Source organism: Pyrus communis, chromosome 5, assembly GCF_041283825.1.
Source record: "Pyrus communis isolate YQ-2024b chromosome 5, ASM4128382v1, whole genome shotgun sequence".
NCBI classification, from domain to species: domain Eukaryota; kingdom Viridiplantae; phylum Streptophyta; class Magnoliopsida; order Rosales; family Rosaceae; genus Pyrus; species Pyrus communis.
This window is the reverse complement of record NC_142569.1, coordinates 28,900,516-28,912,962: the sequence shown is the minus strand read 5'-3', so window position 1 is coordinate 28,912,962 and position 12,447 is coordinate 28,900,516. Positions and strand designations below refer to the sequence as shown.

Genomic DNA, 12,447 nt, shown 5'->3' with positions numbered 1-12,447 from the left:
GACTCCGGGTGGTTTCTCTTGTTGTTTGTGACGGATTTGCTACGATTAGGGGGGTCCTCATACAGATACAAACACATGCATGGGTTAGAACTTGCTACATTTCACTGAAATAAATAAACCTGAAACGAAAGTCACAAGATTTGAGGATGGTTTTACTTTTCGCACCTCCGATTTTCAGTTAGCTCCACCATGGATGGATTCTCGAGTCACAGAAGCTCATGCATGTTGCTAGGTTATTGGTTGCCGAAAGGATGAAGGGGCTACTGTGAAATGGAGGTTCCAAGTAGAATATAAATTAGGAAAACGTAACATTCAAAGTGGCATGTGTAGATCATAAATAATTGGTAAAAATACATAGGATTGCTAGGTGACGGTGAAACTCTAGTACTTTTATAAATTGGTATTTAAAACTCTTTTTCTTTTTTTTATTTTATTTTATTTATTATCATATTAATTGTGGGCAAATTTATTATTTGTTTTTAATTAAAATTCGTTTTTAATATTATCCAATTCCAAATTTTTTTTTTCAATTTTTAATTCTAAGTAGTTAATTTGGAATTGTTTCTACATAAATTATTCAAATAATCCTTCAGGAGAACAACCTTGCATGAGCATCTATACTACAATAACCATGTCTTCTTGCAAGTATTTTGTGTGATTTTAACCCTATTTGCGTAGACGGTAAAATTGCTATCACCCATATCCAGTAACCAACTGTAATGGTGAATGAGGTTGGGTAGCGGTGGGCCTCAGGTGGACTAGCATAGCTACATGCAATATTGCATGGCCCCAGGTACATATTGGCAATTCAGTTCACATAACCAAAGTCTGAGCTATCGTTTGAATACGCTTTATGAAAGCTTCTGCTAGGCCATTTTGGGTGTGAACATGGGGTATAAGATGTTTAACTTCAATCCCAACTGACATACAATAATCGTCAAAAGTCTATAAAGTAAACTCTCTAGCATTGTCCAGTCGAATCAACTTAATCAGATAATCAAGATGGTAAGGCCCTAAGCTTAATGTTTTGAGCTAGGAGTTTCGCAAATGTAGCATTGCGTGTGTACAATAAGTAGAAATGTGACCAACGCGTCAATGCATCAACCAACACCATGAAGTATCTAAATGGTCAGATAGGTCCACAAATATCCCCTTAAATCCTCTGAAGAAACTTAGAAGGGTCGTGAATAATCTTTGTAGCTAAGAGTTGAATATTCAACTTCCCCAGGGATAAGATGTTAAGTGATGTTTATGTGATACTTTGAGGATACAACATATCATATCTTGTCCGGGGTGTCCCATTCGATCATGCCAAAGTAGGATAGTGCTCTGGAACCCAGACATAGGGTTGGCCACTCGATGGGTCTCCACAGATCGAATGGTTGTTATGTACAACCTACTCGGGAGATGTTCCAGCTTTTCGTGAATACGTTTTTGGCCATATTCGTAAGAAGTGATACCATTCTTTTTAGTGGTTTCAACATGATATTGATTATCTCGAATATCTCTAAAACTTAGCAACATTTTTCCGGAACGTGGAGAATAGAAGGCATCTTTAATGGTTAATTCAGTACTATTAGACAACATTAAACAGACCTTTACGTATCCTTCTATCAAGTTGGATGAGCCTAAAAGGGTTGTCAAAGATGTATTTTTAGGTACGAAGTTAGTAAAATAGTGTTGCTCATGCAAAATGGTGTGCATGGTAGCATTATCAGCCAGACAACTAACTTCCCCACTAATCATACCTAGAAATAAATTAATTGAATTGGTCACATGCATAAATATAATTCCATTCATTCAATTAATCAATCAAGAAAATAATATCCATAAAAATAATTATCCATAATTCAAAACAAACCAAGCCATACAGATAATCTAAAGACAGAAAAATTGTCCAAAAATTAAACAATAAACCTAGAAAAATAGGGGGGGTTCGGCCACACCTAGTGCGTTCGGCGACTAGGGGTGTAAAAAACCCTAGCATGTCTTAGAAAAATAAAACTTTATTCTTTCATGGGAGCGGATGCCTCCTAAAAATCTGACACCTCCATAGTTGTAGTAGCATCTTTGGAATGTTCCACATTCACAAAGTTAGACTCAGGACAGGAATGATACTTGGCAATAGCCTCAAGCGTAGCTCGGTATACACATGACCAATGATCATTTGATCCACAATGGTAGCACATGTCCAATAGTGGAAGCCGATTGAACGGTAACTTTTCCTTTATTCTTGAAGTTTGGGGCCTTATGGGCAAGGGGTTGGCGTTTCTGGGTCAAATTTCCTCCTTTGGGTAGGCCTTTGCTTTGTTGACCTTAGGCCTGTGGGTGGGCCTGCCGCCTGTTTCCACGGCCACGATGGGGTTTCCTTCGATTGTGGCTGCTAGAATTAGTCACATGTGCTTCAGGAGAAGCGTTCGAGCCAGTAGGTCGAGCTTAATAATTTTTCATCGAAAGCTAGTTTTGCTTTTCAGCGATAAGTAAAACAGAGATCAGATCTGAAAATTTGGTGAACTTTTATGCCCTATATTGTTGTTGTATGACAATATTGGTGGCATTGAAAGTTGACTAAGTTTTCTCCAGGAGATCCTGTTCAGTTAAGTCATCTTTACAGAACTTAAGCAGTGATCAAATTCTACAAACTTTAGAGTTATATTCATTCATAGACTTAATGTCTTGGAGGTGTAAATGTTGCCAGTCGTGTCTTACTTCAAGCAAGTAAATGTTTTTCTAGTGATTGAAATGATCGGCCAGAGCGAGCCAAAGGGTATGTGGATCCTCCTCTGCGAGGTACTCGATCTGCAGTGCATCATGGATGTGTCTTCAGATGAAGATCATAGCAGTAGCTTTCTCAGCTTCATCGATAGGGACATTGGTAGGTTCCTCGATAGTAGCTCAAAGACGCTTTGCAGTAAGATGAAGCTTCACGTCTTGAACCCACTTTAGGTAGTTTCTTCCAGATACTTCCAAAGCGGTGAAATCGAGCTTGTTTAAGTTCGACATGTCCCTAAAATAAAGGGTACAACAAAAAAGTGGTTAGTCATATGGAAAGCCATAGACATACATTTTACAACATTCGGGTTCTGTAGAAATGTATGAGTTTAATTTAAGCACGAAAGTTACAGGTTTCATGTGGTAAGTTTTGAATGAAAACTTCGGATTTCAAAGGCGCTAAATTCTAAACTACAAATTCGATTTAGTTATGAACTTCCGGTTCATATATAGAGGTACCTGCAAGAACACAAAATACAATATACAACTAAGTGTAGTGAATTTTTGGATTGCTTCAAGAACTCAAGTGTGAATGTATCGGAACTACAAAAGATAATCAGCAGTTCAAAGAAAAGAAATAATTTATTGAATCGTTAATTGCCAAAAAGTGGACTTTAGGGCAATAATTTTGGATTAATTGTCAGATTAATGGATTGTTGGCCACCTTAATTAATTCAATCAATCATAACCATCCAAGTTTGATCGTAGAAGCAAAATAATAACATTTGGGTTAATATTAGCTTGAATTACTCGACCAAGGCAGCCTATGTGTGTCTACAGGCCACAAGTCGCGTATGGGAAGAACCCCACAACCAAGCTGCTAGTTTTGGGCCACAAAGGGTGTAGGAAACACAACCCCAACACTGGGGCTGGCCTGGTATGGGTGCACGCCCAACAAAAGTTGGCTTCGTTGTGGGCCGGTTCTAGGCAAGCCCAACCACATGGACAAGCTTTGGCGATTGCGAGCCAAGATAGATGGCGAGCCCAGCAAGCAAAGCTTGTTGCAAGAGGGCCCAGTCACTTGCGGGCAAAGCCCAACAAGCAAAGCTTGCTAACATGATGGGTCAAGATGGACTCAGGGCTTCAAGGCCGTGCAGAAACCAACCCAGGCAAGGCCTGGTTGTTGTGCAGTGGCAACAATCCCACAGGGTTGCTGCAAAAAATCCATGGCGTCGAAATGATGATGTCCTAGCTGTGGTGCGGCTACAGGCCAACCAGCTTGGCTCGATGCCGCGGCGTGGAGTCACTGCTTAACCACGAAAAATCTCCGATTTCCCTTTTTTTTTTTCATCTTTTTTTTTTCAAATCCTAGGGTTAAAAACCCTAATTGCTTCTAAATTAATTTTGATACTTTGACTTACAAATTTCACATAGCATAATTTTGTATTGCATGAACAAATATATATTGACAAAATATATAAACACATAGGCAATATATATATATATATATATATATATATATATATATATATATAAAATTGAAAGGAAAATATAATAGGAGGTTCATGCATCATGGAGAATGTTTTCATACTTCAAGGTCGTTTCAAATATCTTAATTTATTTTAAAAAAACCTGATTGGCAGAAAACAATTGAACCTTTGATTGTATAGAAGAGCCTTCTCCATGATCCTTTAGCTTCTAGCAAGAGCGTGCTGATAACGTGTTGTAGACCTAATTTACTGAATTGTATTTAGGACTAGGGAGATAGGGGGCCAGCGTCACAGAGAGAGAAGAGAGAGATATGTGTTTGTGAGGTGCGTGTTATATTACCCCATTGTGCCTTTATTTATAGTAGTATGAAAGGTTAAATCCTTACCCTAATAGGATTACAACTCTAATAGAATAATATCTAACCCTAGGGAATATTCCAAGATATCCCTAGATACACTAGGATTTACATAATCACATTCTTAATTTAATAGGATTGCAACAACTGGTGGTATTTCTCTTCACTTGGAAATGAGAGATCTTAGGTTCGAATTTCGTGGATGGTGAATTTGATACCAAATTAGGTTGCCCATTGTGTGGCTTAGCTGAACTCCCCTTCTCCCTGATGTAAAAATATCAATGTGCTAAAAAAAAAAAAAAGGACTGAAACAATATGCGCATTATACGAAAATTTATATAATAATATTTTTAAATTAAAGATAATTAATATAAATTGACATCGAACTCATTATGACGTGATTTGAACCTAGAACACCATTCACTAACAACTTTTACTTATACAAATTCTAGTAACTAGTAAGGTAATTGACCTCGGATAAAAATATAATTTATCTAATTTACCTTCTTGGGGTTTTTTTTATATTTTTGTAGGGAAATTTTATTTGAACCCATGTAACTTCTTTATACACTCAACTTACCCTCTTCACCCATATTGTTTTTTATTAAAGAATTAATCTCTCTTTAAACCCAAATTTATTACCTAAACTACCCTCTCAAACCCAATTCAAAATGTTAAGTTATCTTTACACCCATTCCCTTTATAAAATAACATCTGTAATTGATTTTTTTTTTTTTTTTTTTAAAGAGGAGTCCTTGCCCCACCCCCTCCTCCCACTAGCATTTCCATGGCTACTTTTTTTTCTTTCTGCTACCAAACCCAACCATTTGCCTTTTTTCTTTCTACTGATGTGCATAAGCAACAAATCAAACAATTCATCCCCTTAAATTTATCAACAAGCAAGGAAGTTTATAATCTAAGAACAATGGTAAGAAGTTTCTCTTTGGAATTTTCCAATTACGAGGCATAGATATTTGAAAACATAGAAAACAGTAAGATTTAAAATACCAAAAAGACCCTGCAATTAAAAGAAACCAATTATCAACTTTTCCAACAGTAAGTAGTTAAACTTGCTTGTCTTGATTCAAGAATTATAAGAAGATTGTTGTAGCTAGTTCCCTTTTTCACATTACCAATTTTTCCACCGTGAGTTCTAAACTTAAAACATGATAGAAAATAAACTAAAAAAAAAAAAAAAGAAATTTCAACATATTTATCAAAGCATAACCTCTAAGCTTGAATTATCTAATCACAATGAGAATAGAGCTTTCATATATTTACTCGAAAAATATAAAATTTCATCAATAGAAGTAGCATGTTAAAAGTATACAAGCTCTCAGCTAGAATTATTGTAAATTTTTTATTCATTTACTAGAAGAATATATTTTGCAGTAGGGGCTGATCTCACGACTGCACTAAAAGGCCTATTACTTATAAATGAAGTGATAGGTGGCATTATAGGAAATAGTTACATTGATGCTAAATGGTGTTTTGGGGGTGCAGGCAGACATCGGCAAAGAAAAACAATAAAAGGGATGGTAGGATAAACAATAAATGACGGTAGGATTTAATGGGTTTATTAATAAATTTGAGTTTTATTATTAATTTCATTTTGTACTTAATATTAATTATGCAATAAAATAAAATAGATAATTAATAATTTAAATTTAAGTTAGGTGTAAAAAGAGATTATATGGATTCAAATAATATTTTTTTTTTTTTTTTTTTTTTGTCAATTTCCAAAAAGAAGAGTTTGCTCGAGTGACAATGCAGCTGCAAACATAAAAGAATCCAAGAGGTTTGGCAGCTTAATTTCTTCTCCTCCTTCTCAGCGAAACGCCCAATCTCGTTTCTACTCACCTTCCCCACAGCAGAGCGCCTGCGATGACGACTGAGACAGAAGACGCCGTACGACGTCGCACAGCGGTTGCCGACTACCGCAAAAGGTTACTCCAGCACAAGGAGCTCGACTCCCGAGTCCGCGCAGGTCAGATTCACTCCCAAACCCTAATCCCCTTTTGCAGTTAACAAACCAAATTGTCCCAATTAGTAAGCTTTAATGTGCTCGCCCTTTTAGGGTGTCCATTCCGATTTTCAATTGAGCGATTCAGTTCTGATTTTGTTATCTAGCTTTTCAAATGTATTCAATTTCGCTTTTTTGGGGCTTTCTGTTATGTTATGGTTATAGTAACTGCGAAATTGAGATGCTTTGAAGAATTTGGTTGGGTCAAGAAATTGAATTTTTGCAATGGGATGGTGTGCAGTGAGAGAGAACTTGCGGTCTGCAAAGAAAGAATTTGGGAAAACTGAAGATGATTTGAAGTCCCTTCAAAGTGTTGGACAGATTATTGGTGAAGTTCTCAGGCCTCTTGATAACGAACGCCGTAAGTAATTTGTTTGCTTAATGCTTGCTTCATGGTCTAAAATTTGATAGTTGGAAACCTGTGAGATTGTAATTTTTTAGGGCTTATCGGTGTGAGAACTGCTAAAGTGATTGATCTTTGATTTTATTGACTCAGTAATTGTGAAGGCAAGTAGTGGCCCGAGGTATGTCGTTGGGTGTCGCAGTAAAGTTGACAAAGAAAAACTAACAGCTGGAACGCGTGTTGTTTTGGATATGACTACCTTGACTATCATGCGGGCTCTACCCAGAGAAGTAATTATCATCCGATTATTTGTTAAAAGTTTGACACTTTATTTGGCTACTCATGAACATTCTTTTTGAAGGTTGATCCGGTTGTATATAACATGCTTCATGAAGATCCTGGTAATGTTAGCTACTCAGCCGTTGGAGGACTATCTGATCAAATCCGAGAGCTTAGGGAGTCCATTGAACTGCCTCTAATGAACCCTGAGCTCTTCCTTAGGGTGGGGATCAAACCTCCCAAGGTAATTTTTATATGTTGTTGGTGTTCTTCATATTAACCTGACGCTTATTAGAAACCTAGAAACGTAGAATTTTATATTCAATTTTTCTTCTCTTATTTTATTTAAATTGTTCCAGGGTGTTCTTCTGTATGGACCTCCAGGAACAGGGAAGACATTGCTAGCCAGAGCAATTGCTAGCAACATAGATGCTAACTTTCTTAAGGTTAATTATTCTTTTCTGTAGCAACTTGTATATCACATTATAACTTTTCTTGCTGCTTATTGTGGTACTCATTTCTTTGAATAAGACTAGAATCCTTTTTAGTTGTTTCCAACTTATCTTTAATACTGGATACTATTATTCCTGGTGTAGGTTGTATCAAGTGCCATTATTGACAAATATATCGGTGAAAGTGCAAGATTGATAAGGGAAATGTTTGGTTATGCCCGTGATCACCAGGTAGGAGCTTGAATATTACTTCTAATTTTAACATTAAATATTCCTATTCAAAAACATACTTACTGTGTTGACTTTGTGTCTAGCCATGTATCATTTTTATGGATGAGATAGATGCTATTGGTGGACGGCGTTTTAGTGAAGGGACTAGTGCAGACCGAGAAATTCAGCGAACACTCATGGAGTTGCTTAATCAGTTAGATGGGTTTGATCAGCTCGGAAAGGTATGTAGGTTTTGGTTGAAATCAAGCGTTATTTTTTTGGTTTGGTCATAACAAACAAATGTAAACACATTTATCTAGTCATGCTTGTACAAACTGATAATGCCATAAAAGTAGATCATATCTTGGCATGGATGATGGATGTCATTTGTTTCATTTCACAGGTGAAAATGATCATGGCAACCAATAGGCCTGATGTACTGGATCCAGCACTTCTCCGCCCTGGGCGACTAGACCGCAAGATAGAGATCCCATTGCCCAATGAGCAATCAAGAATGGAAATTCTCAAAATCCATGCTGCTGGGATAGCCAAACATGGGGACATTGATTATGAGGCAGTTGTGAAGCTTGCTGAGGTAAGCATGAATATAATTATATTTATAATAAAAACAGGGCGACTCCAAGCCAACAAGGCTCCCGACTTTGCGAGGGTCGTGGGTATTTTGCGTGTTTACACGACTCAAACCTGTGACCTTTGGGTTACAAAGGAGCTACCTTTCCGTTGCGCCAAGGCTTGCCCTCATTATATTATATTTATATCAAAATATTTTGTTAGATGCTTTCCGTGAATGATTTGATGCGTTGTCTTCATTTCAGGGTTTTAATGGAGCTGATCTCCGTAATGTCTGCACTGAAGCTGGGATGTCTGCAATCCGTGCTGAGAGGGATTATGTCATCCATGAAGATTTCATGAAGGTACGTGTTAAATAGAGTACTGATGTTATACTCGATTAAAAAATGATGATTAATGAGATGGAAATGTGGCTTGAACTACATGGGTTATGGTCTCGGTAATGTAGCATGAAATCAATAATGGTCATCCTGAAAATTATGGAATTCAATAGTCATTGGTGGTGTTTCGGGTTGTCTGTTTCATGTTGTTCTAGGTCACAATCTGTGTAGGAGGTGCCTAACCAAGCACCCGAAGAAAGCATCTAGATACACATCATATGCTTTATTTTGTTTACTAGGGAAAAGTAATTAGTTTAGATTTTACAAGGATTTACGAGCTAATAAATTTCATAAGTAGAATGGCTTGGCTCGGTTTGTCTCCTAGGGGGGTTCGACTACCTACACTCTTAAACGTTGTCGAACCCTAAGACCTCTCAAGTAAGAGAATGATAGTGTGTTACTAAAGTCAAAGTGGTGTCATATATTTGGTTCTGTAGCCTACAGTTTGTTGCTTGGCGATGTTTTGGCACAGGGCATAATCTTTTTTGGTATCTTGATTCTAAGTGTGTTATATTTTTATATTTCAGGCTGTACGGAAACTGAATGAGGCCAAGAAACTCGAATCTAGTGCCCACTACAACGCAGATTTTGGGAAAGAATGAAACCGAATTTGAACTCTGAACCTACCCGAACAGTTAATTAAGAGTAAAAACTGCAATCATGTGCTGGCAGTTGTGCTCAATTTTCTTGATGAGATGTGGGGATGGTGGTAAACCGCAATAGAGCTTCCAGGAATGTGTTTACCACCAGACTCACATTACGAATTGTATTCTGAATCGAGCCGTTGTTTAGTATTATGATTCTCCAACATTAATTTGTCTCTTGCTTAGTTTACTGTGGTTTTGAGATGTTTTTCGTTGCATATGATTAAATCAAAATTTAAACTATGATTTATACCTTTATACTAATTATTAACAACAAATATTAATCGCAACATTGATACCTTGTGCTCGGCAATAACTGGTTTGTGCACTCTTAACTTGTTTTTCCTGATTGCTTTTGTATAATTGTTTGTGTATCTTCAAAATGTTTGAATCAACTTGTGGCCCCTGTATTTGTCTTAGTGTAACACCCGTCGGACCTTCCATCGAAAATAAAGGCTTTAAAGCGGCAATAATGGATGGAAGTTCTAACGGAGTTATTCAAAAAAAACTATTGCTTCGTATTATGACAAATTCATGGATCAATACTCATGAATTTTTAGTTTGGCGATCAAGGCTCTAGGTTGACTAGTGCTTCAGTTTTGCCGATCGAAATTAAACTGCCTTTTCATATTAATTCTTTCTTGCACTTCTCTCGAAGGCCTCGAAAATTCTCTCTAGACCGGAGACGGTTCAAATCGTCAAACTGTTTCAAAGTTAGGGTACAAGAAACTTGGCAAGTCCCTCACCCTCCAGAGACGATTCTGACTCATCAAGTGCAACAATTTGTAAACTACAAGACTAAAATTGTGAAATTTAAACACACAGACTACGATCAAAGTAGCGAAAACCGTGATCTGATTTGCCATATCCTATAACTGAGACGTAAAAAAGGGACCATTTTTTGTTTCATATCATTCATCAAACAAATTGCAAAATCATATCATTCATTGGACACATTGCAATTACACAAACTCGATTTTGGTACCATTTCACCAGACATGAGAAGCTACAATAAAGTGACAGTCGAGCTGAGCGTTGCCAAGATCTAGCTGAATTAACTGGTCACTCGGACGTTTCAAACTTTTAACACCTCGTTACAAGATAGCATCCTGTTCTTATTGTGCATCTGGAATTCCTTTGTGTTCCACTTTTCAGGCAATATGCTCTGCCAAACTAAGAATCTTGACATGCTTTTTCTTCCTCAACTCATGCGGGACAGGTCCAAATACTCTAGTCCCGATCGGCTGCCCTTGCTTGTCCACAAGTACCACAGCATTGTCATCAAACTTGACCTCACTCCCATCACAGCGGCCTCGCTGCATGGCAGCACGAACAACGACACCATACACAACCTTTCCTTTCTTCACTTTTCCATTGGGATGGGCCTCCTTTACTGATGCAACAATGGTGTCTCCCAATCTTGCCCCCTTCTTATTTGCCTTCAAAGCTTGTATACACATCACCTTCTTTGCCCCTGAGTTGTCCACGACTTTCAGAACAGTCCTCATCTGTATGAAGGTCCTTTGCTGCTGTAAAAGTGCACCAAACAAAAACCAACAACTACGAATCAGTCTCATGTCAACACTAAGTCATAAACGAGACCTCAATTCGAGGTATTTAGCAAAAAATGAAGATAAACACAAGAAATAGTAAGCAGAACTTGGAATTAGTCAACAAATGCCTGTGTTCAACAATTGTCCTCAGCAATTCCACCAAGACTCTCCATTTAAGCCTGTCAAAACTAGATTTTTTTCCTATGAATCTTCTAAACGGCTCTATAAATGGTACCAATCTAACTCTACGAGAAACTCTTAATCCTCTACAACCTAAAATAGTCAAGATTTAAAACCTGTAAAATGTTATTATTTTCTAAGTAGAGGTTATAATCTTCAAACAAATATCAAACAAACACACTGACCTGAGATAAGAAAGTGCTGCTTGCCATCTCATGTGATGCGCTCAATAAGCCAGACAAGTTGTTGCCGAAGCCCCCCAACAATGAACGACCAACTGGATTTGTTTCCAGCAGATTGAATGGATTGCAGTGAGTAAATGGTACGCAAATAATTGTAGAACATAAACAAAAAACGCTTAAACTTAATCCGGGAAAATCAGAAAATTGTGCCACTGCAACATAGCAATATTCTAAGACATGAATTATACAACTCACACAATGAAACACAAGACAAGCAGACGAAGGATGAAAGGTGTGGCATCTTTTCAGATGCACGCTCAACTATTTTACATTTGTTTATCATGCAAGGTGAAAGCAGTCAATGGATTTAGAATTTAACAGTTGAACAAGAAACAAACGACGTACCCCGTGAACACTTTGAAGCTAAACCTGCTGCCATTCCTCAACACTCAACTTTTACTCTCAACCAAATTCAAAATCTTCTTTTATGCGCTCTTCAGCTGTGCAGAAAATGTTGTTAGACAAATCCCCAAAATAACTGGAAGCTCAATCGGTTAAGGCCCGGAAAATAAACACACCAAATTCAAATTGCTTGAAATAAACAAAAACCCATAAACCCAGAAGAAGACGCAACTCAACCATTTCACAGGGAGTGGCTAATACAACCCCAAATCATGACAACAGATCTGCTAATTCAAACAAGCCTTGGAAGAATTGGTGCCCCATTTTCTCTAACCAACCAGTAAAACTCGAACCCAATCTGCTATGGAGCCTACCAAGTTCAAAGAACCCCAAATCTTCCAATTCTACCTTCCAATTGTCCAGTTCAACATTTCAATATTCCAACAAAAAAAGAATACTCGAAATAAGCAGCAGAAATAGAGGTTGAGAGAGAAGCAAATTTACCTTTTGGTGGTGAAGAGTGTTCGAACCAGGTGCGAGGGAGAGGAGAGAGCGGCGCCAGAAATTGGAGAAAGAGGGCAGAATTGTCAATGAAAGTTTTGTTAATTGACACGGTTTATCCCGAAAAGCGCTCATTCGTAAGGAATAGG

General features: G+C 37.6%; 2 protein-coding genes across 5 annotated transcripts; one reads left to right on the top strand and one right to left on the bottom strand.

Annotated features, from left to right (window-relative positions):
• Positions 1-6,249: 6,249 nt before the first annotated feature.
• LOC137725387 (26S proteasome regulatory subunit 10B homolog A) lies at positions 6,250-9,650 on the top strand. The gene is made up of 10 exons (XM_068464050.2): positions 6,250-6,545; positions 6,823-6,942; positions 7,078-7,214; positions 7,286-7,447; positions 7,563-7,649; positions 7,800-7,886; positions 7,970-8,107; positions 8,269-8,460; positions 8,702-8,800; positions 9,364-9,650. Exons 1-10 carry the CDS (start codon positions 6,443-6,445, stop codon positions 9,436-9,438), a joined length of 1,200 nt encoding a protein of 399 aa, XP_068320151.1. The 5' UTR covers positions 6,250-6,442; the 3' UTR covers positions 9,439-9,650.
• Positions 9,651-10,363: 713 nt separating this feature from the next.
• LOC137725827 (large ribosomal subunit protein uL14mz) lies at positions 10,364-12,447 on the bottom strand. 4 transcript variants are annotated; one of them, XM_068464622.2, is made up of 4 exons: positions 12,302-12,447; positions 11,801-11,895; positions 11,399-11,490; positions 10,364-11,009 (listed from the first exon to the last, which is right to left on the bottom strand). In XM_068464622.2, the coding sequence occupies exons 2-4, from the start codon at positions 11,832-11,834 to the stop codon at positions 10,632-10,634; spliced, it is 504 nt and encodes a 167-aa protein (XP_068320723.2). In that variant the 5' UTR covers positions 11,835-11,895; positions 12,302-12,447; the 3' UTR covers positions 10,364-10,631. The 4 variants fall into 4 exon arrangements, with proteins under 4 accessions (XP_068320723.2, XP_068320724.2, XP_088550972.1 ...); XM_068464623.2 differs by having other exon boundaries at positions 10,364-11,006; positions 12,302-12,442; XM_088694846.1 differs by lacking the exon at positions 12,302-12,447 and adding an exon at positions 12,030-12,205.

Excerpts from the sequence above, each read along its gene's own strand:
- LOC137725387 (XM_068464050.2), top strand. The coding sequence starts at position 6,443 with ATGACGACTGAGACAGAAGACGCCGTACGACGTCGCACAGCGGTTGCC. Across the intron at positions 7,887-7,969 it reads GTTATGCCCGTGATCACCAG|CCATGTATCATTTTTATGGA; the intron begins GTAGGAGCTTGA and ends CTTTGTGTCTAG. Across the intron at positions 8,461-8,701 it reads CAGTTGTGAAGCTTGCTGAG|GGTTTTAATGGAGCTGATCT; the intron begins GTAAGCATGAAT and ends TCTTCATTTCAG.
- LOC137725827 (XM_068464622.2), bottom strand. The coding sequence starts at position 11,834 with ATGGCAGCAGGTTTAGCTTCAAAGTGTTCACGGG. Across the intron at positions 11,491-11,800 it reads AGCTTCAAAGTGTTCACGGG|TTGGTCGTTCATTGTTGGGG; the intron begins GTACGTCGTTTG and ends AAACAAATCCAG. Across the intron at positions 11,010-11,398 it reads GCAGCACTTTCTTATCTCAG|CAGCAAAGGACCTTCATACA; the intron begins GTCAGTGTGTTT and ends GCACTTTTACAG.